At 39.8% G+C, this 20,880-nt stretch overlaps 1 protein-coding gene across 4 annotated transcripts in view; it reads left to right on the forward strand.

Annotated features, from left to right (window-relative positions):
* The window catches only part of LOC131230286 (ABC transporter G family member 28-like), a 50,220-nt gene that overhangs the window by 11,848 nt on the left and 17,492 nt on the right, over positions 1–20,880 (forward strand). For all 4 annotated transcript variants that reach the window (XM_058226130.1, XM_058226127.1, XM_058226128.1 and 1 more), the window contains 2 exons: positions 16,040–16,953; positions 18,829–19,125. In XM_058226130.1, the coding sequence (XP_058082113.1) occupies positions 16,040–16,953; positions 18,829–19,125 (1,211 nt within the window). The remainder of the gene's footprint in view (positions 1–16,039; positions 16,954–18,828; positions 19,126–20,880) is intronic.

Consider the following 20,880-nt stretch of genomic DNA (forward strand, 5'->3'; position numbering starts at 1 on the left):
AGTGATACATTATGCGATACAACCGATATATCCCATGCGATACCCAATTCATATTTGTATCCCATGGGTGCGATACGTAACACAGTACTGATATTTCGAACGCTACATGTAGATTCTCATGGTGGGAAGAAAGTAAAAAAACATCAGAAAGATCTAAAACTGCTCTCCCTCTATGAAAGTCTTATTAATATGATACCCTAAAACAAAAGATTTGGTACTACACATGAGCACTTACTACAATACATACACATGCACCCATATATACCCTATATACACAATCTTATACACTGCGGGCCAATGCATAGAGGTTGCATATGCCCAGCTTGCATGCAATCTCTTGGGGATGCTGCGAACTGCAAGCTTTTTGTAGAAGATTATTTGACCAAGCAAATGATGTAGAGAGCAAATTAGATGACACATGTAAGACCCGTTGATGTAGGATGGATAGTCTAACATAGAATGATGCAATAAAATTAATCAAAGGATTAATTAGAGAAATCAAAACGCAAAATAAAGCTAATCTATCACATGATTAAAGAATTCAAGCATTAAAGGATGCTCCAATTCAAGATTATCTACAATTCTGCAGTGTAGATCTTAACAGATATTGATTAATTAGGACTTTTGGAAGGTAAAGCTCCCATCTAGCATAGGGATAAATCTTAATTCAAAGGAGATCACTTAATTTTATTAGGGTTTGGGTCAATTAGGGTTAGGGTTTTAGGATTTAGGAATTAGGGTTTTTAAGAATTAGATTTTTTTTAAAAATTTTTTGAAATAGGAATTAGGAATCTAGGGAATTAGGGTTTGAAGATGGAAAACAAAAAAACAAGGAGGGGAGGGGGTAGGGATGTCTGTATTGACGACAATACAGTCCAGGTTGTCTGTATGGTTGGGTGGTGTGACAGCTTGGGATTGGTCCAGACGGCTAGGGTGATGGTTTGGGTTAAGTTTGGAAGGGCTAGGATGATGGTGGTGATGCTCTTTGGTTGGAAGCAAAAGAAAATGGGAGAAAAGAAGATGAGAAGAGAAGAAAGCAAAAATAAGATTACCTGGAAAGAGAATAAACGAAAGAAAATAATTGGAATCACTCCATGACTTCACACCAAACTCCAATCACAGGAGGAATTTTGCTCCAAAACAAAGCAAGAAGAAAATTTCATTCAATAGCCAATAATGCCCTAGGCTTCACACATCCAAGCCTGCTTTATTTAGAGTGTTTTTACAAAAGCACCCTTGATACTATAAAATGTCCAAAACACCCATAATATCAACTAGATCATAAAATAAACCAAAATAATCTAAGTAAAAAAAATAACTAAAACTAGTGTTCAATATGAGTCCAAGATCAAGATGTCCCAATGATCAAAATGGTCCAACAGTCAAGATGGCCCATTGTGCGAAATCCAACAATTTGATAGATGTATCGAACTGCTCTATTGGTCTAATACTCTCAACTAAGTGGCCCACAACATCTTCCCAGTGTGGGGTCTTCAACGTGGCTAGGAACTTGAATTAGGCCCACTGGGCTCCATGTAATGATCATTTATCTATAAAGAAATTGGGGCAACTTTCCTCCTCTTCTTATAAACTCTAGAAGGTTCTTGGATGTCCTCATCAACTTCCCTTAGCTGAGAAGAGTTCGTCTTTGGCGAAATAAACTACGATAATGCTCTACGAGATCTGGGTCTAGTCTCTGAAGCTCAATCTCTGTAATCCATTTACTGTCTGACTCTGGCCTATTCTTCCACTTGAGATATTTCTGGAAACCTCTGTATCTGGTAGAAACCACTTGTTCATCTAAAATACCTTCAATCTCATCTCTTTTGGTAGGTATGGATGGTAAATGAGGTAAAGGTTGGGAAGGTTGGTCTGGCAAGAGCCATGGGTCATGGGGCAGGTCAAAAGCATCACTATCTAGGCTAATGTGAGGGTTGGGAGAAAGGCTAGTGGGTGGAGTTGCTGGACCCTTAAAAGACACAAGATCTTCTACATTGAATGTAGAACTAATTCCCATGTTAGGTGGAAGATCTACAACATATGTATTCAATCTTAATCTTTTCAATGCTTTGTAAGGTCCTGTATTATGGGCTTGTAATTTCTTCATGGCCCCTTATGGATACCGTTCTGGCCTGATCTGAACCATCACATAATCTTCTACTTGAAATTCTTTAAACTTGCGATGAGAGTCAGTAAATATTTTGTACTTTTCATTTCTCTCATTAATTCATTTCTGAATTTTAGCATGCAAGTCATGGATATGTCGTGCAAATGCACTGTGGACTATGAAGCTCAATGGGAGATTGAGATGGGAATGAGATATATAGGCTTCCTAGGCTTGTAACCATGCATTACCTCAAAAGGACTCATGCCTATCGACCCATTGACTGAACTATTATATGCAGACTCTGCGACAACTGAATTCTAAGTCCTAATATGGTCACCTGCAAGACATCATAACATATTTCCTAAGCTTTGATTAACCACTTCCATTTATTGTCAGTTTGGGGATGGTAGGCCTATGAGAACTAGAGTCTCGTACCCGTCATATGCCAAAGTGTCTTCAAAAATAACTCATGAACCTCACATCTCTATCAGACATAATGGTCTTTGGCAAACTATGCAAGCAAACCACCTCTCCAAAGAAAAGCTTGGCAATGTTGGAGGATCAGACATTTTGGAACATGAGAGAAACTGGGCCATTTTCGAAAAACGGTCCACCACCACAAAAGATGGAATCATGCTTTCTAATTGTCTTGAGTAACCCAAGTATGAAATCCATACTAGTATCTTGCCACGGAGTGTGTGGCATCTGCAAAGGCATATATAATCCGGTGTTTTGCCTTTTTTGCTTTGCCAACCGACAAGTCCTACATTGCCCAATAATTTTGGCAATGTCTTACTTGAAACTGGGCCAATAAAATCTATCATCGACAATTGCAATTGTAAACCGAGAGGAGCTAAAAGCTTTTGTGTATTTGAGACAACCCAAAGGGGTTGAATATATAGAGATTACAACATCTATACAAGGAAAGAAATAAAATCAGAATCCTCTACCTATGGAAACCAACTATACAAGGTATGCTAGCTATACAAGGCAAATTTCAGTCTGTCTAACATCCCTCCTCAAACTAATGCGGGTCATCGACAAGTAATAGTTTGCCAACGAGAAATGAGTGACGTGCAAAAGTTAGGGACTTGGTGAGAATGTCTGCAATCTGATCATAGGATGCAACATGTGGTAGAGAAATGAGCCCAGACTAAAATTTCTCGCGGATAAAGTGACAATCAACTTCAATATGCTTCGTCCGTTCATGAAAAACCGGGTTAGAGGCAATCTGAATGGCACTGAGATTATCAACATGGAGTGGAGTAGGATTTTGCATAGGAATGTCCAAGTCAGAAAGAAGTCCACGTAACCAAACAAGCTCACTACACGCAGCAGACATCGCCCGATACTCAGCTTCTGTGCTTGATTTGGAAACAGTGGCCTGCTTCTTACACTTCCAAGAGATGAGAGAAGTGCCGAGAAAAGCACAGTAGCCAGTGGTAGATCTTCGTGTGAGAGCGCAACCAGCCCAATCAGCATCCGAATAAGCACGAAGGTTCAGAGTCGCCGTAGAGGAGAAGAATAGTGATCGATCTAGAGTTCCACGTAGGTACCGTATGATGCGTAACACCGCAGTCATATGAAGAGTCCGAGGAGCAGAAACAAACTGACTGACGACTTGGACAGTGTAGGCAATATCAAGGCGAGTCATAGTTAAGTAAACCAGACTCCCAACCAAACGGCGGTATAAGTCGGGCTGTGCAAGTAGATCACTATCGTCGCGGCTATAATGAATGTTAGTTCGTCTGAACTGTTTTCTGATCTGTCAATGATGCCAAAGCGAAAAGATCCTTGGCATATTTACGTTGGCTGACTAGGATCCCACGTTTAGAACGTGAAATTTCAAGCCCAAGAAAGTATGTGAGATGGCCGAGGTCTTTCATCTTGAAGGAGATTGCAGAACTTCCTTTAAAGCTGAGATGCCAGTAGCATCGCTACCAGTCAGGAGGAGGTCGTCAACATAGACCAGAATAATGACAATTCCGTGAGCAGTGATGTGCAAAAATAAGGATGGGTTATGACCACTTTGAGTAAAGCCAGCACCTGTAACAACATCGTGAAAGCGTTGGATCCATGCCCGAGGTGCCTGTTTGAGGCTGTACAAGGCTTTCTTTAGGCGACATACCTTATTGTCAGGGATTAAAGAGCCAGGAGGAGGTTTCAAATATACGGTTTCTTGGAGATCTCCATGAAGAAAGGCATTTTTCACATCCATCTGAGTGAGTGGCCATGAGCGAACAGAAGATATAGCTAGAAGAGTATGAACAGTTTTCATCTTGGCCACGGGAGCGAAAGTCTCATCATAATCAATTCTGTATTCCTGTTTGTATCCCTGAGTGACAAGTCGAGCCTTGTATCGATCCAATGATCCATCAGACTTGAGCTTGACAGAATAAATCCATTTGCTACCAATTAGCTGTTGGTCAGCAGGTCGAGTGACAATGTCCCACGTATGATTATCATCCAATGCTGCAAGTTCTTCTGCCATAGCCTTCTTCCAACAATCATGAGTGGTTGCCTGAGAGTATGAAGTAGGAATAGAAACCGTATCCAGAGTAGCATTCATGGCAGACATAGAGCATATCAACCGATTAGGCGCTCGATGTTCATAAGCGGAATGACGTATCGAGGTAAGTTCGGGATTTGCAACAGGTATAGTAGGTTCGGGTTGAGTAATAGGTGGTGGATCTGTACATGGTCGACGTGAGTAAACCTGCAACGGACGAGGGAGAGTACTTGAGGCAAACGGAATTTCTGGAAAGACAGTTAGACCAAGAGAGTTTGGAGTGTGCGGAGGAGGAAGAGATGAATGAAAAGCAATGTGTTCAAGAAAAACAACATGTCGTGAAACCTGAACACGACAAAAAACCGGATCATAACATCGAAAACCCTTCTGAGTTTCCCCAAATCCCAAGTACATACATTTGATTGATTTTGGAGATAGTTTGTTACGTTCACGTGAAGCCAGGTGAACATAACAGATACAACAAAAAACACGAAATATGGAATATGCAGGAGATAAGCCGGTGAGAACAGAGTAAGTAGATTTACTGTTCAGAACTTTAGTTGGCATCCGGTTAATCAAGTAGATGGAATGTAACATTGCTTCCGCCCAGAAGGAACGAGGAACATTCATAGCTGTCATCAGGGTGTTGGCAGTTTCAACAATATGATGATTTTTTCTTTCAGCCACCCCGTTCTGTTGTGGAGTATCAGAACAGGTGGTTTGATGAATAATCCCATGCCCTTGAAGAAATGTACGAAAATCAGTTGAGAGATATTCCCTCCCTGAGTTAGAGTGGAGAGTTTAAACTGAAACCCGAAATTGAGTCTCCACCATAGAATGAAATAACTTGAATTTTTCAAAAACCTGTGACTTCGATTGCAGAAAGTAAATCCAAGTGTAACATGTGAAATCATCAATGAATATAACATAGTATCGTAACCCAGAGAGAGACATAATTGGTGAAGGACCCCAGACATCCGTATGCACAAGTTCAAACATAGAAGATGATTTTGTAGTACTTCGGAAAATGAAACACACTTACTTTTTGAAAGACAACTGGAAGAACAAGAATAATCCAAATCAGTTTTATTAAGAGAAATATTCCCTAACATGCCAGACGAAATTAACTGAAGTAACCGATCGGAATGTGGATGACCTAGGCGAAAGTGCCATAGTTTCCACAATTTATTTGCCGAAGAAATATCTGATGAAGAAGGAGAAAAGAAACAACGAGCCAGAGTGACAGATGGATCAAAATCCAGCACGTACAGACGACCATGCCGCCTACCCCTCCCAAGTACCTTCCCTGTCGTCAGATCCTGCACAAAACAACAGTTGGGAAGAAATATGACTAAGCAGTTATTTGATGTGAGTTGACCAACTGAAATTAAATTGGAAGAGAGGTTAGGGACATGAAACACATCACGAAGGGTGAACTTGCGATGAGCAGAAGGAGAGAAAGTCAATGATCCAACAGACTGAATAGGTAGTCGAGTGTCATCCGCAGCAGAAATAGCCTGATTGCCGGTGTAGGGACGAATGTCACGAAGATGGGATACAGCACCGGTCACATGATTGGAAACACCCGAATCGAAGAACCATGTAGAAGATGGGGATATACCTGACATACCGGCCGCAGAAAGGGCCTGAATAATTTGCTAGAGCATCGCAGGAGTCAACGGAGATGAAAGACCTTCAGTGAAAACAGCAGATGTAGAATCACTAACAGTCGGTTTGGAAGAAATAGTGGCAGCCGTAGCAGAAAGAGCACGACCACGGCCATGACCACGACCACCACGTCCACGGCCGGAAGAAGATGCATATGCACGTATACGGCAGTCTTGAATACCATGACCAGTTCGTCGACAATAAGCGCACCATTCTTTGCATTGAGCGACAACATGTCCCACCTTGCTGCAGCCGCGACAAGTTAAAAGAGAGGAGCCACGTGTTGGTGTAGTGGTGGACACAACAAGTACCATATCAGATGATTCCGGAGTCGAGGAAGGAAGTGATAGAACTTTCAGTCGTTGTTCCTCAGCCAATAGATCATTAATAACCGAATTCAATGAAGGAGTAGGGCTACGGTTCAAGAGAGCAGCTTGACAATGCTCGAATTCCGGACATAGTTTCATAAGAAATTGGCGAACTTGCGCACTCTTGCACATAGTTTGGAAAATCCTAAAGTCGTTAGGAAATATTGGATCCATCAAGGCCATCTCAGTCCAAATTGTGACAATTTTAGAGTAAAATGATTGAATACTGTCGTCACCCTGAGTAAGTTTAACGAGATCCTGTTCCAGACGATATGACCTGGCCACATTACTTTGTTGATAAATTGTCTGAAGATGCTCCCATATTGCCTTAGCCGTGCGATGAGGTGTGAGGCCAACAGCAATGGACCGATCGACCGAATCGAGAATCTAGGTAATAATCCGTCCATTGTTCATTTCCCAATCAGCCAATTTATCGGCATCCGTGGAAGTGGGAATAGTAACAGATCCATCAATTAGTCCCCACAAACCACGACCCTTGAGGAAGTTCTGAAAATGGATGGCCCATAACGAATAGTTGGTACCATCAAAACTACACCTTGGGGCCTCTGTACGTGATGAGTTCTTGTCCATTTGATCGGAATTAATATAAAGCACGCAAAGAGTTGCAGCAGAAGAATGTTTTAGGTGTACCATACAGCAGGAGATACCCAAGGGGTAGCAGTATCTGGATCTGGCGGAATAGGAACAGCAACAGGAGCTCTGGATCTGGAAAATATAGATCTGGATCTGGCGGAATCGCAACAGCAATAGTGGATCTGGATCTGGATAAGCGAGATCTGGCGTTGGATCGGGATAATCGAGAGCTGGCGACGCAGCAGCAACAACAACAGATCTGGATGGGAGCAATAACAACAGATTTTCAACAGATCTTCAACAGATCTGGATGGGAGCAACAGATCTGGATGGGGTTGCTGGAACTCGAAGAGAACGAGCAATGGAGGTGACCGGGCGATGCTGGACGAGCATAGGGGCGACGCTGGATGAGCAGAGGGGCGATCGGACGAGAAGGGGTGGTGGGACGAGTAGGGGGTGGTCGGATCTTCAACAGGGGATGGTCGGACGAGCAGGGGGTAGTCGAATCTGCAATAGGGGGCGGTCGGACGAGCAAGGAGTGGTCGGATCTGCAACAGGGGCGCGAGACGAGCAACAGAGGGCGCTGGACGAGCAGAGGGATGGTCGGACGACGCAGCAGGGGTGGCCGGATGATGCAGGAGTGGTCGGATCTGACAAGTGGTGCCGGATTCGGATCAGTGAAGCTCTGATACCATGTAAACCAAGAGGAGCTGAAAGCTTTTGTGTATTTGAGACAACCCAAAGGGGTTGAATATATAGAGATTACAGCATCTATACAAGGAAAGAAATAAAATCAGAATCCTCTACCTATAGAAACCAACTATACAAGGTATGCTAGCTATACAAGGCATATTTCAGTCTGTCTAACAGCAATAGTCTTGTCTCTACCAAAATCACTGGCTACTTCGGCATGAAGCTTTCAAACTAGAAAATCCTGTGGGGAGGTGAGGGGAATGTAGAGTCTATTATCTTTAAATAAAAACTCATCGATTAGGACAAATCCACTATCACTCCTCGACTGATCATCCAAAAGTGATGTGTACACTTTTTCAAAATCTGGGCATGCAAGTATTCTCCCTTCAATTGTTCAAACCCAGTGACTTCCACCCTCATGGATTGGAGTAGCGCCACTCAACGATTAAAGGCATCGGCAGGTTTCTTCTCGACCCCAGCCTTGTGTTTTAGAATAAAGGTGTACTCTTGGAGAAACTCAACCCATTTGGCATTCCTTCGGTTTAATTTCTTTTGGGAGTTGAGGTATTACAAGGCCTCATGGTCAGAAAATAGGACGAACTCTTGTGGCAGTAAATAATGTCGCAAAGATTGGGCTATTGCATAGAATTCCTTATCATAGATAGAATATTGTTGCTCCCCCTTATTCAACTTCTCACTAAAGGCAATAGGGTTCCCTTCCTGGCTAAGTACTCCACCTATACCCAATGTTGTCGTAATCGTTATCGTATCATAAATCGTACAAGGGTCTGAATTGTATCATATCGTAAATTGTAAGATTTTTTTAAAGATTTTCATAAAACATGTCATAAAAAAATATAAACTTGTATTTTAAAAAAACACACATCAATCATCCATTTTGTCATGAATATGCAAAAAACAAAAAGATGTATCATTTATATATCATCTTGTTATAATCAAGTTCAAACAATAATCCCTTTTCCCATCCCATGTACATTTAAGTTTTCTATATAATTCAAAAAATAATATTTGTTTCCATCCCCATTTACATGTACAATGCTCTGTTCACTTGTTTGTATAATTCAAAAGCAAATAAGAAGTCTAAACAAAATCTATTCTTCCTCAGCTGCACCCTCATCCTTTTTTCTTTTTTTTTGGGTTAGCTTGTTAGTACACACCCATGTCAGCACACACACTCCATGTTAGCCACCCTCACTAGGGATCGATACCAGGACCTCAAGTGTTGAAACGAGGTATCTCCGCTCACTCTGCCAGTTGAGATATGGATCTTGGTGTCTGCACCCTCATCCTCCTCATCACAAATGAGGTCAACATTGTCAACATCATCTTCATCTTCAGAATTTGATATCAAAATAAACTCATCTTCCTCCTTTACTTCTACCACTTTGGCTTTTCCCTTTGCCTTGCTTCGAATAGCAAGTTTTCTAGGACCTACAAAATAGTTGTTGTAAAATTCATTATAATATTACCTATTAAATTATTCATTAATAATTCTAAGACTACACTACAGGATTAATCAATAAGAATACGAGTCATAGCACGTTGCCCATCCGGTTTTGATGTTGATCTGCCTACTCCTTGCACATCTCCAAGCCTTCAGCAAAGCATTCACTTATGTCCATCCAGGTTTTATCTGTAGGAAGTGTGGTATCTATCCTCTTTCTTCGTGATCCATTTATCATCAGATTCCATATCTGATAAACATATAGGATCAAGCCCTTGGTCCTCTCTCTTTGCATGATGGACTTTGAACTAGAGATTATATTTTACAAAGATGCGCGCATTCAATCTTTCTTGGTCAAGTCTATTGATCTTCTTTGAATGTATCTGCAAGCCCATGAACGTAATGATATAAGGCTATTGGTCACTAGTGATTCATAAGTTAATTAATGAATTCAATAATGTCTCACCTGCTCAAAGGTGCTCCAGTTGCGTTCACAACCAGCAACACTATATGTCAAACTTGAAATACGAATAGCCAACTTTTGCAATTCTGGACACACGTCTTCATTACTCTCCCACCATAGACCTAAAACACAATCATATATAATTTATATAAATAATAGGCACACAATCAGACTCAAAGAAACAAAATTATTATAAGTAAAATTATCTGGTTACTTTGTCGTTCTGGTTAATTTTGCCGTCTCTCTTCCAAATAAACCATAGGCCTTTTTAAACTTATCCATTTGCTCATCAATGAGAATATTTCAATACAAGTCATATTGGCCGGTTTTAATCTCTAAATCCGAATGAAAATTGTTATCATACTGAAATCTCGGGTTTAAGAAATAAGCTGTTGCATGTAAGGGTGTATGCAATTGAAGATTCCACCGTTGGTCTATTATTTCCCATATAGCCAAATATCGTTTCTTCACCTCCCAAGTTTTTTGCTATGACCTCTTTCGCCCGATCCATCGCTTCATAAATATATCCCATGGCCGGCCTCTCATTTGAATCAATTAGCCATAGCACATTGACCAATGGGAGAGTGGTCTTTAGGCAAAACTTTATAGATGACAAAAAAAATCTACATTGACCAAAACTATGTTTTGAACATGATTCCCCTTTGTGGTCTTGGAGAAGCTGCTACATTCCGATGCTTTAGAAACAAACATCGACCTTAGGCCAATTCTATTTTCATGAATGCTTTGTAAAGTTAAGTAATAGATAGCAAACCATGTTACGACCAGTTGAGTCAACTCCCGCTTTGCGTGCTTTCTAATCAAATTCACGACCCAATAATGTTTGTAAATATAGACCGTTATGGCCCCTTGCTTTCGTTAAGGTCTTTGAATGAACTTGCGGCTTTCCAATGCAATGGGCTGCATATGGAGACCAAAACAATGTCTTCCTCTTCTCCATTAACAACTAACCCGCCTTCACATAGGCAGATGAACTATCTGTAACTTCCTACATAAGATTCTCTTCACACACTTATCAATCATCAACTCAAGCAACTTTAACAAATTGTCTACGTTTTTTGAAACATTGGACGTATCAACAGATCTTAAAAATACCGTACCAGTTAGACTATTAACCAAAAAATTTAGACCAATTCACTCCATCGATCCACCCATCCAACTTAATCATGCGTCCGGTCTTCCCCCATCCGTTCTTATATACATCAATAGATTTCTCTATCGACTCAACCTCCATCTTCAAAATTTTATTACTCTATGATACGACGAAAGCTTCAATCCCGACCAAAATGTAGCAACCGCTTCTATCGTTGGTGTGAAAAATGGGATCTTTACAAGGTTGAATGGTGGAGCATTCGCATACTAAAAATTTGAAATAGATAGGCATGCACTGTCTCTATCTCCCTTATTCCAGATTTTGTTTAGAGGCTTGTTGCTTTTCTTTTGGTCAACTCTTTCTCTTAAAATCATCCATTGTTCTCTTCTTTTTCCACCACCCATTTCATCGACATCATCAATTATAGGAATCATTCCAACACTATATGCCATTTCTTCTTGTTGCTTCTTCTTGCTAACATTACAATCCAATAAAATTTTGGATTTTTCTGTTACCTCATCACCTACTTGGGGACATGCCCCAACATTCTTCTTCTTTCGGGTTAGGTGATGTTTCATTCGAGACACCTCTCCAATATGTCTTCCCACAAAAATTGCATCTTAGGTGGAGATTATTGTTCTCATCCATCTTTGAACAACATACCCACGTAAGATCATTGTTATCATCCATCTCATCCATCAATGCTCAAAACGAACCAACACGGCAAGTCGGCAACACACAAGTGACAAGCCAAGCCTACATACATATTAAGGAAAAAACTATTTAGATGGCCCTACACAAACATAGAATATTACAAATTGATTAAAAATGAGAGAAAACTAGTTTACATTTGAAATAAATATGAAAACTCTTGAAAAAAAGCTATTTAGGCCCACATAAACTCTAAATCTCACTACTATCTCTCTAAAGAAAGAAAAGAAGAGATTATAATGTATGTGGGGCATAAATAACTTTTAAACACAAAAGCCCTAAAAAAGAAATACAAAAAACAGAAAAAAAAGAAGAAAAAAATCGAAATATTTTATTTTTCTTTTTCAAAAACTCACATTTTTACCAATATATGAAAGAAATAAAATAGAAATTAATAACTGAATATTTTAAATGCATTCTTACCTATTTCAACGTAAAAATTGAATGCAACTAGTGGCGCTCGATTCTGTTGAGCGACAAAAAAGATATCTTGATTTCTTTCTCTAGGTTTCCTATGGCCCAAAAGCTCCAAAAGTCTCCAAAATCTCTCAAAATTTGTAAAACATATGTTTTTTTTTTTTCATTTTTTTTTTGTTTTTTTAAATTAAGGTTAGGGCCTAAATACACTCTAAAACAGAAATCCAAAAAAAGAAAAAAAAAATCGATTTTTTGACCGGGCATTGCTGGTTTTAAGGACTGATTATCGAATCGTACAATTCACTATTTGATTGTATGATTTAGATTGGAATCATATGATTCATCTGGAATTGTGATTCGTATGTACGATTCATATCATATGACCGTACAATACGATACAAATCGTACAATTCATATAATAAATTGTATGATAATGACAACATTGCCTATACCTACACTAGATGCGTCACACGCAACTTCGAAGACTTTAGAAAAGTTAGGAAGGCACATGACAGGAATCTCAATCATTTTCCCCTTAATCTCCTTGAATGCTTTGGAGGTTGCATTAGTCCTTTTGAACTCCCCCTTTTTAATGCAATGCGTGATGGGAGCCATAATGGAACTAAAGCCTCAAATGAACCGCCTATAGAAAGTAGTTAACCCATGGAAGCTACGCACTTCGTGAATGTTCTGCAGTTCAAGCCAAAATTTAATGCAGGATGAACATCTAACCTAGATTGATGCAATGAAATTAATCAACAGATTAATTAGAGAAATCAAAACACAAAATAAAGCTAATATATCACAAAGTTAAAGAGTTCAAGCATTAATGGATGCTCCAATTCAAGATTATCTACAATTCCGCAGTATAGGTCTTAGCGGATATTGATTAATTAGGACCTATGGAAGGTACTCGTCTCTCTGTAATGCCCTTCGTTCACTTAGTTTTCAGAGCTGACACAGTCGGGACGGATCGGATCAGATCGATGAGCACTGATCATGACCTTGTTTTAGCATCGCAGTGACTCGAGACTTATACCTTGGCGACCGCGTGGGCATTGCGATTCCAATGTAGCAGGGCACGCCTTGTTGCGATACCCAGTTAGTGAGATATGCATGTTTACGTAAATCGAGGTAGGCACATGTTATGATATGCGTTCCCCACTTACAGGAATCTTGGAGAATCCCCATTCAATCATTTCTTTCTAAACCCAAAAATGCCCCCCATCACCTTTTTACCAAACCCCATGCACCCATCACACCAATCACACTAAAAGACAACAAAGCCCCTACTTTAAACCCCACACCCCCTTACAAAGACAAAATGCCCCTACTTTTCTTCCATTCCCCATGCAAGCAAGCCCCAAAAGTCAAACCCTACCCGCTACCCTACCACCTCTTTCACTTCCCCATGCTACCACATTCCCCCATGCCACTTTTCCTCATTCTACCGACTCTTCTTTTCCTCCCCTCTCTATGCCACTCTATTCTACAAACCCCCCCAAGCACTCCCAAGCCCCACATGTCCCCACCATTTACAACAAGGGAAAAAGAAAATAAAAGAGATGGAAAAAGGAGAGAAAAGAGAGATTTTAAGAGAGACTAAGGGAGATTAGAGAGGAGAGAGTTGTGGTGGTTGGCAGAGCCTTCGACAACATTAATGGTGGATGAACCACCTTATTGAAGGACTTGAAGAAGACCCTCCTTTTTCTTGATATTTAAGTGAGTGCATGGGTAATCTACATGCTCCATCTTACTGTGCTTTCCCTCCCTTCTTTTAGCTTGGCAAGGAGGTAGACCCCACATCTTTTGATGACGTTTTGGGGGTTATGATGGAAACTATCCTAGGATGCAAGATGAGAGATCAATTACACATTAATTTCAGCAATCAACATGTAAAATCAAACATATCCTCATAACAGATTCAGAAATTTAGATTTATAACATGAAGATCCTAAGTTTTCACATACGCGGTGCACAAAAATATAAAATAGTTCAAGAGTGGCCCACTTGGAAGTAGGGACTTCCAATCTAGCGTGGGTAGTGTAACAACCACATGGATAGATAATGATGCAAGCAAAATTTTGATTTGGGGAAAGTTTCACAAAAATAAAAATAAAAATAATTAAGATTTTCATTAGGGTTTTGGATTCATGAATGAAATTTAGGAATGGGGTTTTTTAGGGACTCAAAGGATTTAGGGTTTAGAAGGTTGTAATGGAAGGGAAAAGAGGAAGACAAGAGAAGAAGAAAAATAATACCTTTTGAAGAAGAGAAAGAGGAAGGATGTACCTTGGGGTATCCACCATCAAGCAAACTTCTACCCTTCCATAATTCAATTGGAAGGGAGGGTTTCTCACAAACCCTAAAACACGAGGAAAATTCCTTCACACAAGAGAGTCTCTCTTTTTTCTTTTTTCTCAATAACATCGCTAGGGTTGAAACTCCACCCCCCCTGTGCTTTTATAATTAAAAATTCGGAAATAAAAATTCAAAATAATTACAATTATGCCGCTCACTTAAGTGAAGTGGCTCATTATCCAAAATAAGAAAACTAAAACATTTATTATTAATCTTAACCATCAAATAAATCTTAAAAATAACAAAAAAACATAAAGAAAGCAAGATCGAAGTCCAAGGGGCTCAGATCTTTTAGATCTGGTTGCCCGATGGCCTGATCGACAAGATCCAACGGTTAGATCGGCATGAAATAAAAATCAATGAAACTTCAAAAGATGCTAAAATACACATATTTGCATATTTAGGAATCAAATAATTGCAAACAAGATGCGTAGGTTATAAGTTTTCCTTTAATGGAGGCCTAAAAGCATGTAACACTAATTCAGGGAAACATGGGGAAAATAAAATGGTGGAATTTCACAATGATGCTTCATCAAATGCTAAAATACATATATTTGCATATTTGGGAATCAAATAATACCAAAAAAGAAGCATACATAATAAGTTTCCCTTTAATGGGGGCCTAAAGTATGTATCACTAACTCCGGAAAATATTGTTGGAAACATGGGGAAAATGGTAGATCCATCCATCCATCCGCCCAATCATCCATTCATGCATGATGCACATACATACATATAAACACTCATCCATGATTCGTCCATCAAACCATCAATGAATGCATGCACATATATACATAGAGACATACGCATGATTCATCCATCCATCCATGCACGCATACATGCATACATTCAATGACGCATACATATATATACACATGCATGATCCATCCATCCATCCATGCATGCTCATATACATACACATACACACATGCATGCATCCATCCAACAATACATCCGTTCATCCATTCAACTATCCATCCAAACGTCCATCATGTATACATGCATACATCCGTCCATGATCCATCCATCCATGCATGCATACATATACACACAAGCATACATGCATTTCATCATACAAACATGCACCCATAAAAAATTTGAAATGGATTTTTTTTTTAAAAAAATAAATAGATATTTGATGATATCGATACCTTAGCAAATATTGTCGATAATATCGCCAATATGTTGGCAATACAAGCGACATCCGGAATTTATACAGTAGAAAATATCGTGGTACATTGGTGATACTTTTGATATATCAATGATATATCACCGATACCTCAGATTTTTTTTTATACTACCATTGTTATTGGTATTGCCGAGCTGGCAATAATATTAGTGATACTCGGAACAATGCATACAATATCTTTATTCTTTTTGCAGTTTATTTTTCTCTATGTTCTTGGTATTACATATGTGCATGATGAGTCCTATTTACTAAGTGATTTTAACTTCCTGCTGCTACAGAGAAGTTTTGACAATCTCTCTCTCTCTCTCTCTCTCTCTCTCTCTCTCTCTCTGTTTTTTATTTTTATTTTTTACATTTATTTATTCAATTATTTTTTGCTGTAGGCTGCATTAAGTACTTTACTACTGATTATCTATAACTGTTCCGACCAAGTTCTTACTACTCGGGAAAGACGACAAGCAAAATCCAGGGAAGCTGCGGCAAGGAGTGCACGAGAAACTGCACAAGCACGTGAAAGGTGGAAAGCGGCAAAAGATACTGCTAAGAAGCATGCAATTGGACTGCAAACACAACTATCTCGTACATTTTCTCGCAAAAAATCTGTAAGGAAACCAGAGCAAATGAAGGTTCTGGGTCAAGGGAAGCCTGGATCAGGTGATGCTTTATTACCGCCAATGCCTTCAAATTCATCTCCATCTCCATCATCTGCAGCAAAGAAGAAGGAACCAAGTGACCTTACAAAGATGATGCGTCAACTTGAGGAGGATCCTGACAGCAATGAAGGGTTTCATATGGAAATTGGAGATAAGAACATAAAAAAGAATATGCCGAAGGGTAGACAAATGCATACTCGTAGCCAAATCTTCAAGTACGCATATGGTCAAATTGAGAAAGAGAAAGCTCAACAGCAGCAGAACAAGAACTTGACATTTTCAGGAGTAATTTCAATGGCCACTGAGACTGAGATCAGGACTAGGCCTATCATTGAGGTTGCTTTCAAAGATCTAACCCTCACTTTGAAAGGAAAAAACAAGCATCTGTTAAGGTGTGTGACGGGGAAAATTATGCCTGGTCGTGTCTCTGCTGTCATGGGTCCATCAGGAGCTGGAAAAACAACATTTCTTAGTGCTCTGGCTGGAAAAGTGAGTGGATGTGCAATGAGTGGTTTGATTCTTATAAACGGAAAGATAGAATCTATCCATTCATACAAGAAGATCATAGGTTTTGTGCCACAAGATGATATTGTTCATGGGAATTTGACTGTTGAGGAGAATCTTTGGTTCAGTGCAAGATGCAGGTATCATATGTTTATACTAACTTGCATGCTATATCCATCTAAGCGAGGTCGTTTTTTCTCATATCATTGTCTTCATGCTGGAAATTGTGCCACTTCACTAAAGAAATTTAATGATGGTTTAAAAACCCATCACATACCTGTGCCTTATTAGATGGTGATTGATTTTTACATTCTAATGCTGTCATCATCTTAGCCTTTCTCCAACAATTTGGGGTCAACTTTTAAATGGTAGATTGGTGATGTTTTAGGATTGATTGCCCACATTACATCAACCTTCCTGTTTTATGCTCTGGAATTTGCCATTTCAGAGGTTCACATTCAACAAAAAGATGGGCAAGAAAGAAAATACAGCAACAGTCAACACTCAATCAAAATGCAGTGGCTAGGATCTTCCAGTTTGCAAGATTTTTTATGCATGATCCATCCACTGTGAGGCGCACCATCTCATCTCAATGGTATGGTTCACTGCACCATGGGCTCTACTTACACCAAGTGAAAGCCTAAAACTTACTAACTATACAAACTTTTCGCCCAAGTGAAAGCCCAAAATGCAATGGCTAGGATCTTCCAGTTTGAGGATTTTTGATGCATGATCCATCCACTTTGAGGCGCACCATCTCATCTCAATGGTATGGTTCACTACATCATGGGCTCCACTTACACCAAGTGAAAGCCTAAAACTTACTAACTATACAAACTTTTCGCCCAAGCATTGTTTAAAACCTTTTTAATAAAAGAAATGGATCAAGCAATAAATCAATAGCCATGGAATAAAAAAGAGAGAAAATAGTAAGATCCTACGAGAATCCAAAAGGAAGAATGCAAGGGAACATGTTAAAAACAATACCCAGTGTAACTACTTTTTGGCATCCGTCTCAACCTTATGTTCAGCATCTTCTGCAAGCTTCTCTGTTATAAGCATCTTCTGAGTGGAGAAACCAGGACCTAGGGAATCCCTTCTAATATAATCTTCTAAAGTCGCTTGCATTCTTTGATACAAAATCACAGTTACGGAGTTTCAGGAACCAGTTTGTTGACAGGGCAATTATTCATTCAATTACATAAAATGATTCTATTTGATTATCAGTTAACTGTGTGCAGGGTTTATCTTGCATTTTCAAGACCTTGAACCCGACTCTGAAATTGGTCCCTTAATGATGCATTCAGCTCAGGAAAATTATTCTAACAAGACCTGACTACAGTATGAATGAAAGTAGAAAACCAACTTGGCCAATTATCCATTTAATTGGAGTTTAGCTTGGTAAATAGAGCTCAGACAGATCAAACCAAGTTGACCTTCTACAGTTCCCGTTAATCAGTGAGATTCTAAGCATTGGTTTTTATCCAGAAAAAATCCATAGTCTTTTGTCATTATATTGTTGCTGAAAAGGAAGAAGATCTTCTGAGTTCAACTTATCACTTTTGCCAGTTGCTGTTTTATTATATTTATTACCAAATAACTGGTGAGTATGGGCAAATAACTAATGCGTGAAACTGGTAACTGACCATTTAGGTCAAACGCTGTATTTGGTTCTAATTGCATAGATGATTTTATATACTGATTGTGTCCATATACATTTCATGCTATTTAGTAATTTCTTTGAACAGTAAAAGTCTGATACTTTATGATTGAAACTGTTGATATCAGAACTATAACTTTAGCATGTTCCCTTTTATGCCTCCCTCAACATCTTGGTTGACAAAGACATTAAAGAATGTAGTTTCTCTTGCCACGTGTTTAACTACTGAATCAATAAATTGTCCTATCCTGTTTGCTTGATCTCTGTTCTACCTTATGTAATCATGAGCTGTTATAAGTTTTTTACTGTACTGACTGAGATTTCCCTTTATTTCATTGGTTTCTGATCACTGGAGACTTTCTGCTGACTTGCCAAAAGCGGATAAAGTTCTAGTTGTTGAAAGAGTTATTGAGTCTTTGGGACTACAGGCAGTACGTGATTCCTTGGTTGGAACAGTAGAGAAGCGGGGAATCTCTGGAGGGCAGAGGAAACGAGTAAATGTTGGGCTTGAAATGGTTATGGAACCTTCACTGTTGATTTTAGATGAACCTACATCTGGTTTGGACAGTTCTTCATCTCTGTTGCTTCTTAGAGCTCTCCGACGTGAGGCTCTTGAAGGAGTAAACATCTGCATGGTGGTTCACCAGCCCAGGTAATTTTAAAATGTGTATATTCTCAACGTATGATTGTCTTCATTGCCCATGTCACTAGGTTTCTTTTGAAATGCAGCCCCGGTGGACCATGATGAAATAGGACCTGTTGGGTCCATCTGGTGGGACTCACGTGTACTACACAAAAGGGGCTGATTTTCAAGTTTCAGGGTTTTTTTGTAGTATTCTTTAAGAGTCTTTCTATAAACATGGGCATGTCACGGTACTCAATACAGTGCTACAATATTGCACTGTAGTGCCATGCCAGTACGCTAAACTATTAGTTAACGATGGAAGTATTGGTGGAGCAAGATTTAGAGTTCAACGATTACCATTGCTGCCTAAGTTAATAGGTCTTATTTTGAGGATGTCTATTTTGTGTGTCGTGTGCACACACACACACACATGCACGCACACCCACACACAGTCACACATGCACAGACTAATGAGGTCTCAAGTCCAACTGGTTGGATGACAAGTTATGGTCCACTCTGTGATAGCTTCCAACCTATTAAGTGAATGTGACACCCCTTCCAATAGGTTGGCCCCATCATGAGGATCACCTAGTGCAAAAATCAACTGCATCTACTTATCAAGTAGGCCATGCCATAGAAAACAACGTCTAGCCATTGATAAATAGCAGATACAAGTGTGGTCCACTCAATGAGTGGATGTGGCTGATTTCTACACAAGGCAATCCTCATGGTGCGGCCAAACTGTTGGATGCATTGGATGTCGTGCTCATGGAAGGTTGGTAGTTATTTGGTGGGCGGAACTTTAATTGTGTTCCCAAAGGTTGCACTTTAGATCTGTGTGTGTGTGTGTGTGTGTGTGTGGAGAGAAGATGGAATCCATGTGTGTGTGTGTAGAGAAGTTGGAATCTGTGTGTGCATGCGTGTGGAGGGAAGATGGAATCCAATTACTCTAACATGGTTTCCCCATAATGAAAATAAGAAGCCCGCAAAATCATTCCCATCCAACCATCAGGTGGGTCACCACATGAATTTGGTGGTTTTGGAGTGGTCTGATTGTTTTCTATCACATGGCCCATATGATGATTGGATCGATATGACTTTTGGGCCATCCCATTTTCATGATGGGACGACCCTGCTGGATGGATTGGATAACATACCTACATAATGGTTGGATGGGGCATTCTCTAGTGTTACCCGTACTACCATCATCCAGCTTGTCCATCAAATCTGTAAACTCAAGTTACCCCAGGGCTAAAAATTCAGCCCCATCCATGAATCGGTAGCAAGCAACAACATAGTGAAACAATTGGGAGGGTAAACTCACCCTTGATTTTCATCGGGGTCCACTTGAGTTGCAAAACAGCTTGATTTCATATATGCAACAAACTGGGGCCCCACATAAGTCAGTGGTGGGCATCCCCCTCTCAAATTGTTCCCCGCCGAGCTGATTCATGGATGTGGCTAACTATTGGGCCTTTAGGGTACAATGAGTTGAGACATCTGATGGATGGATTGGATGCAATCACACATCATGTGGGCCCCCAACACAAACCGGTACTACTAGAACACGGCTCTATATATATTATAAATACATGGGAAATTCTCTATCGAAAACATTTTCATCAAAGTTGAGGTGCAAATGACCTTTGCGGGCCCTAGCTTGATGTCTTGATGATTCCACTCCAACATCATGCAAACCCTCTAATGTTAGCCACGAGCTCAAAAAACCAAGCAAATCCATGACTTTGGTGGGCCACACCATGAGGAACGGTTGAGAGGAGA

The sequence above is a fragment of the Magnolia sinica genome, chromosome 17 (assembly GCF_029962835.1).
Source record: "Magnolia sinica isolate HGM2019 chromosome 17, MsV1, whole genome shotgun sequence".
Lineage (NCBI taxonomy): Eukaryota > Viridiplantae > Streptophyta > Magnoliopsida > Magnoliales > Magnoliaceae > Magnolia > Magnolia sinica.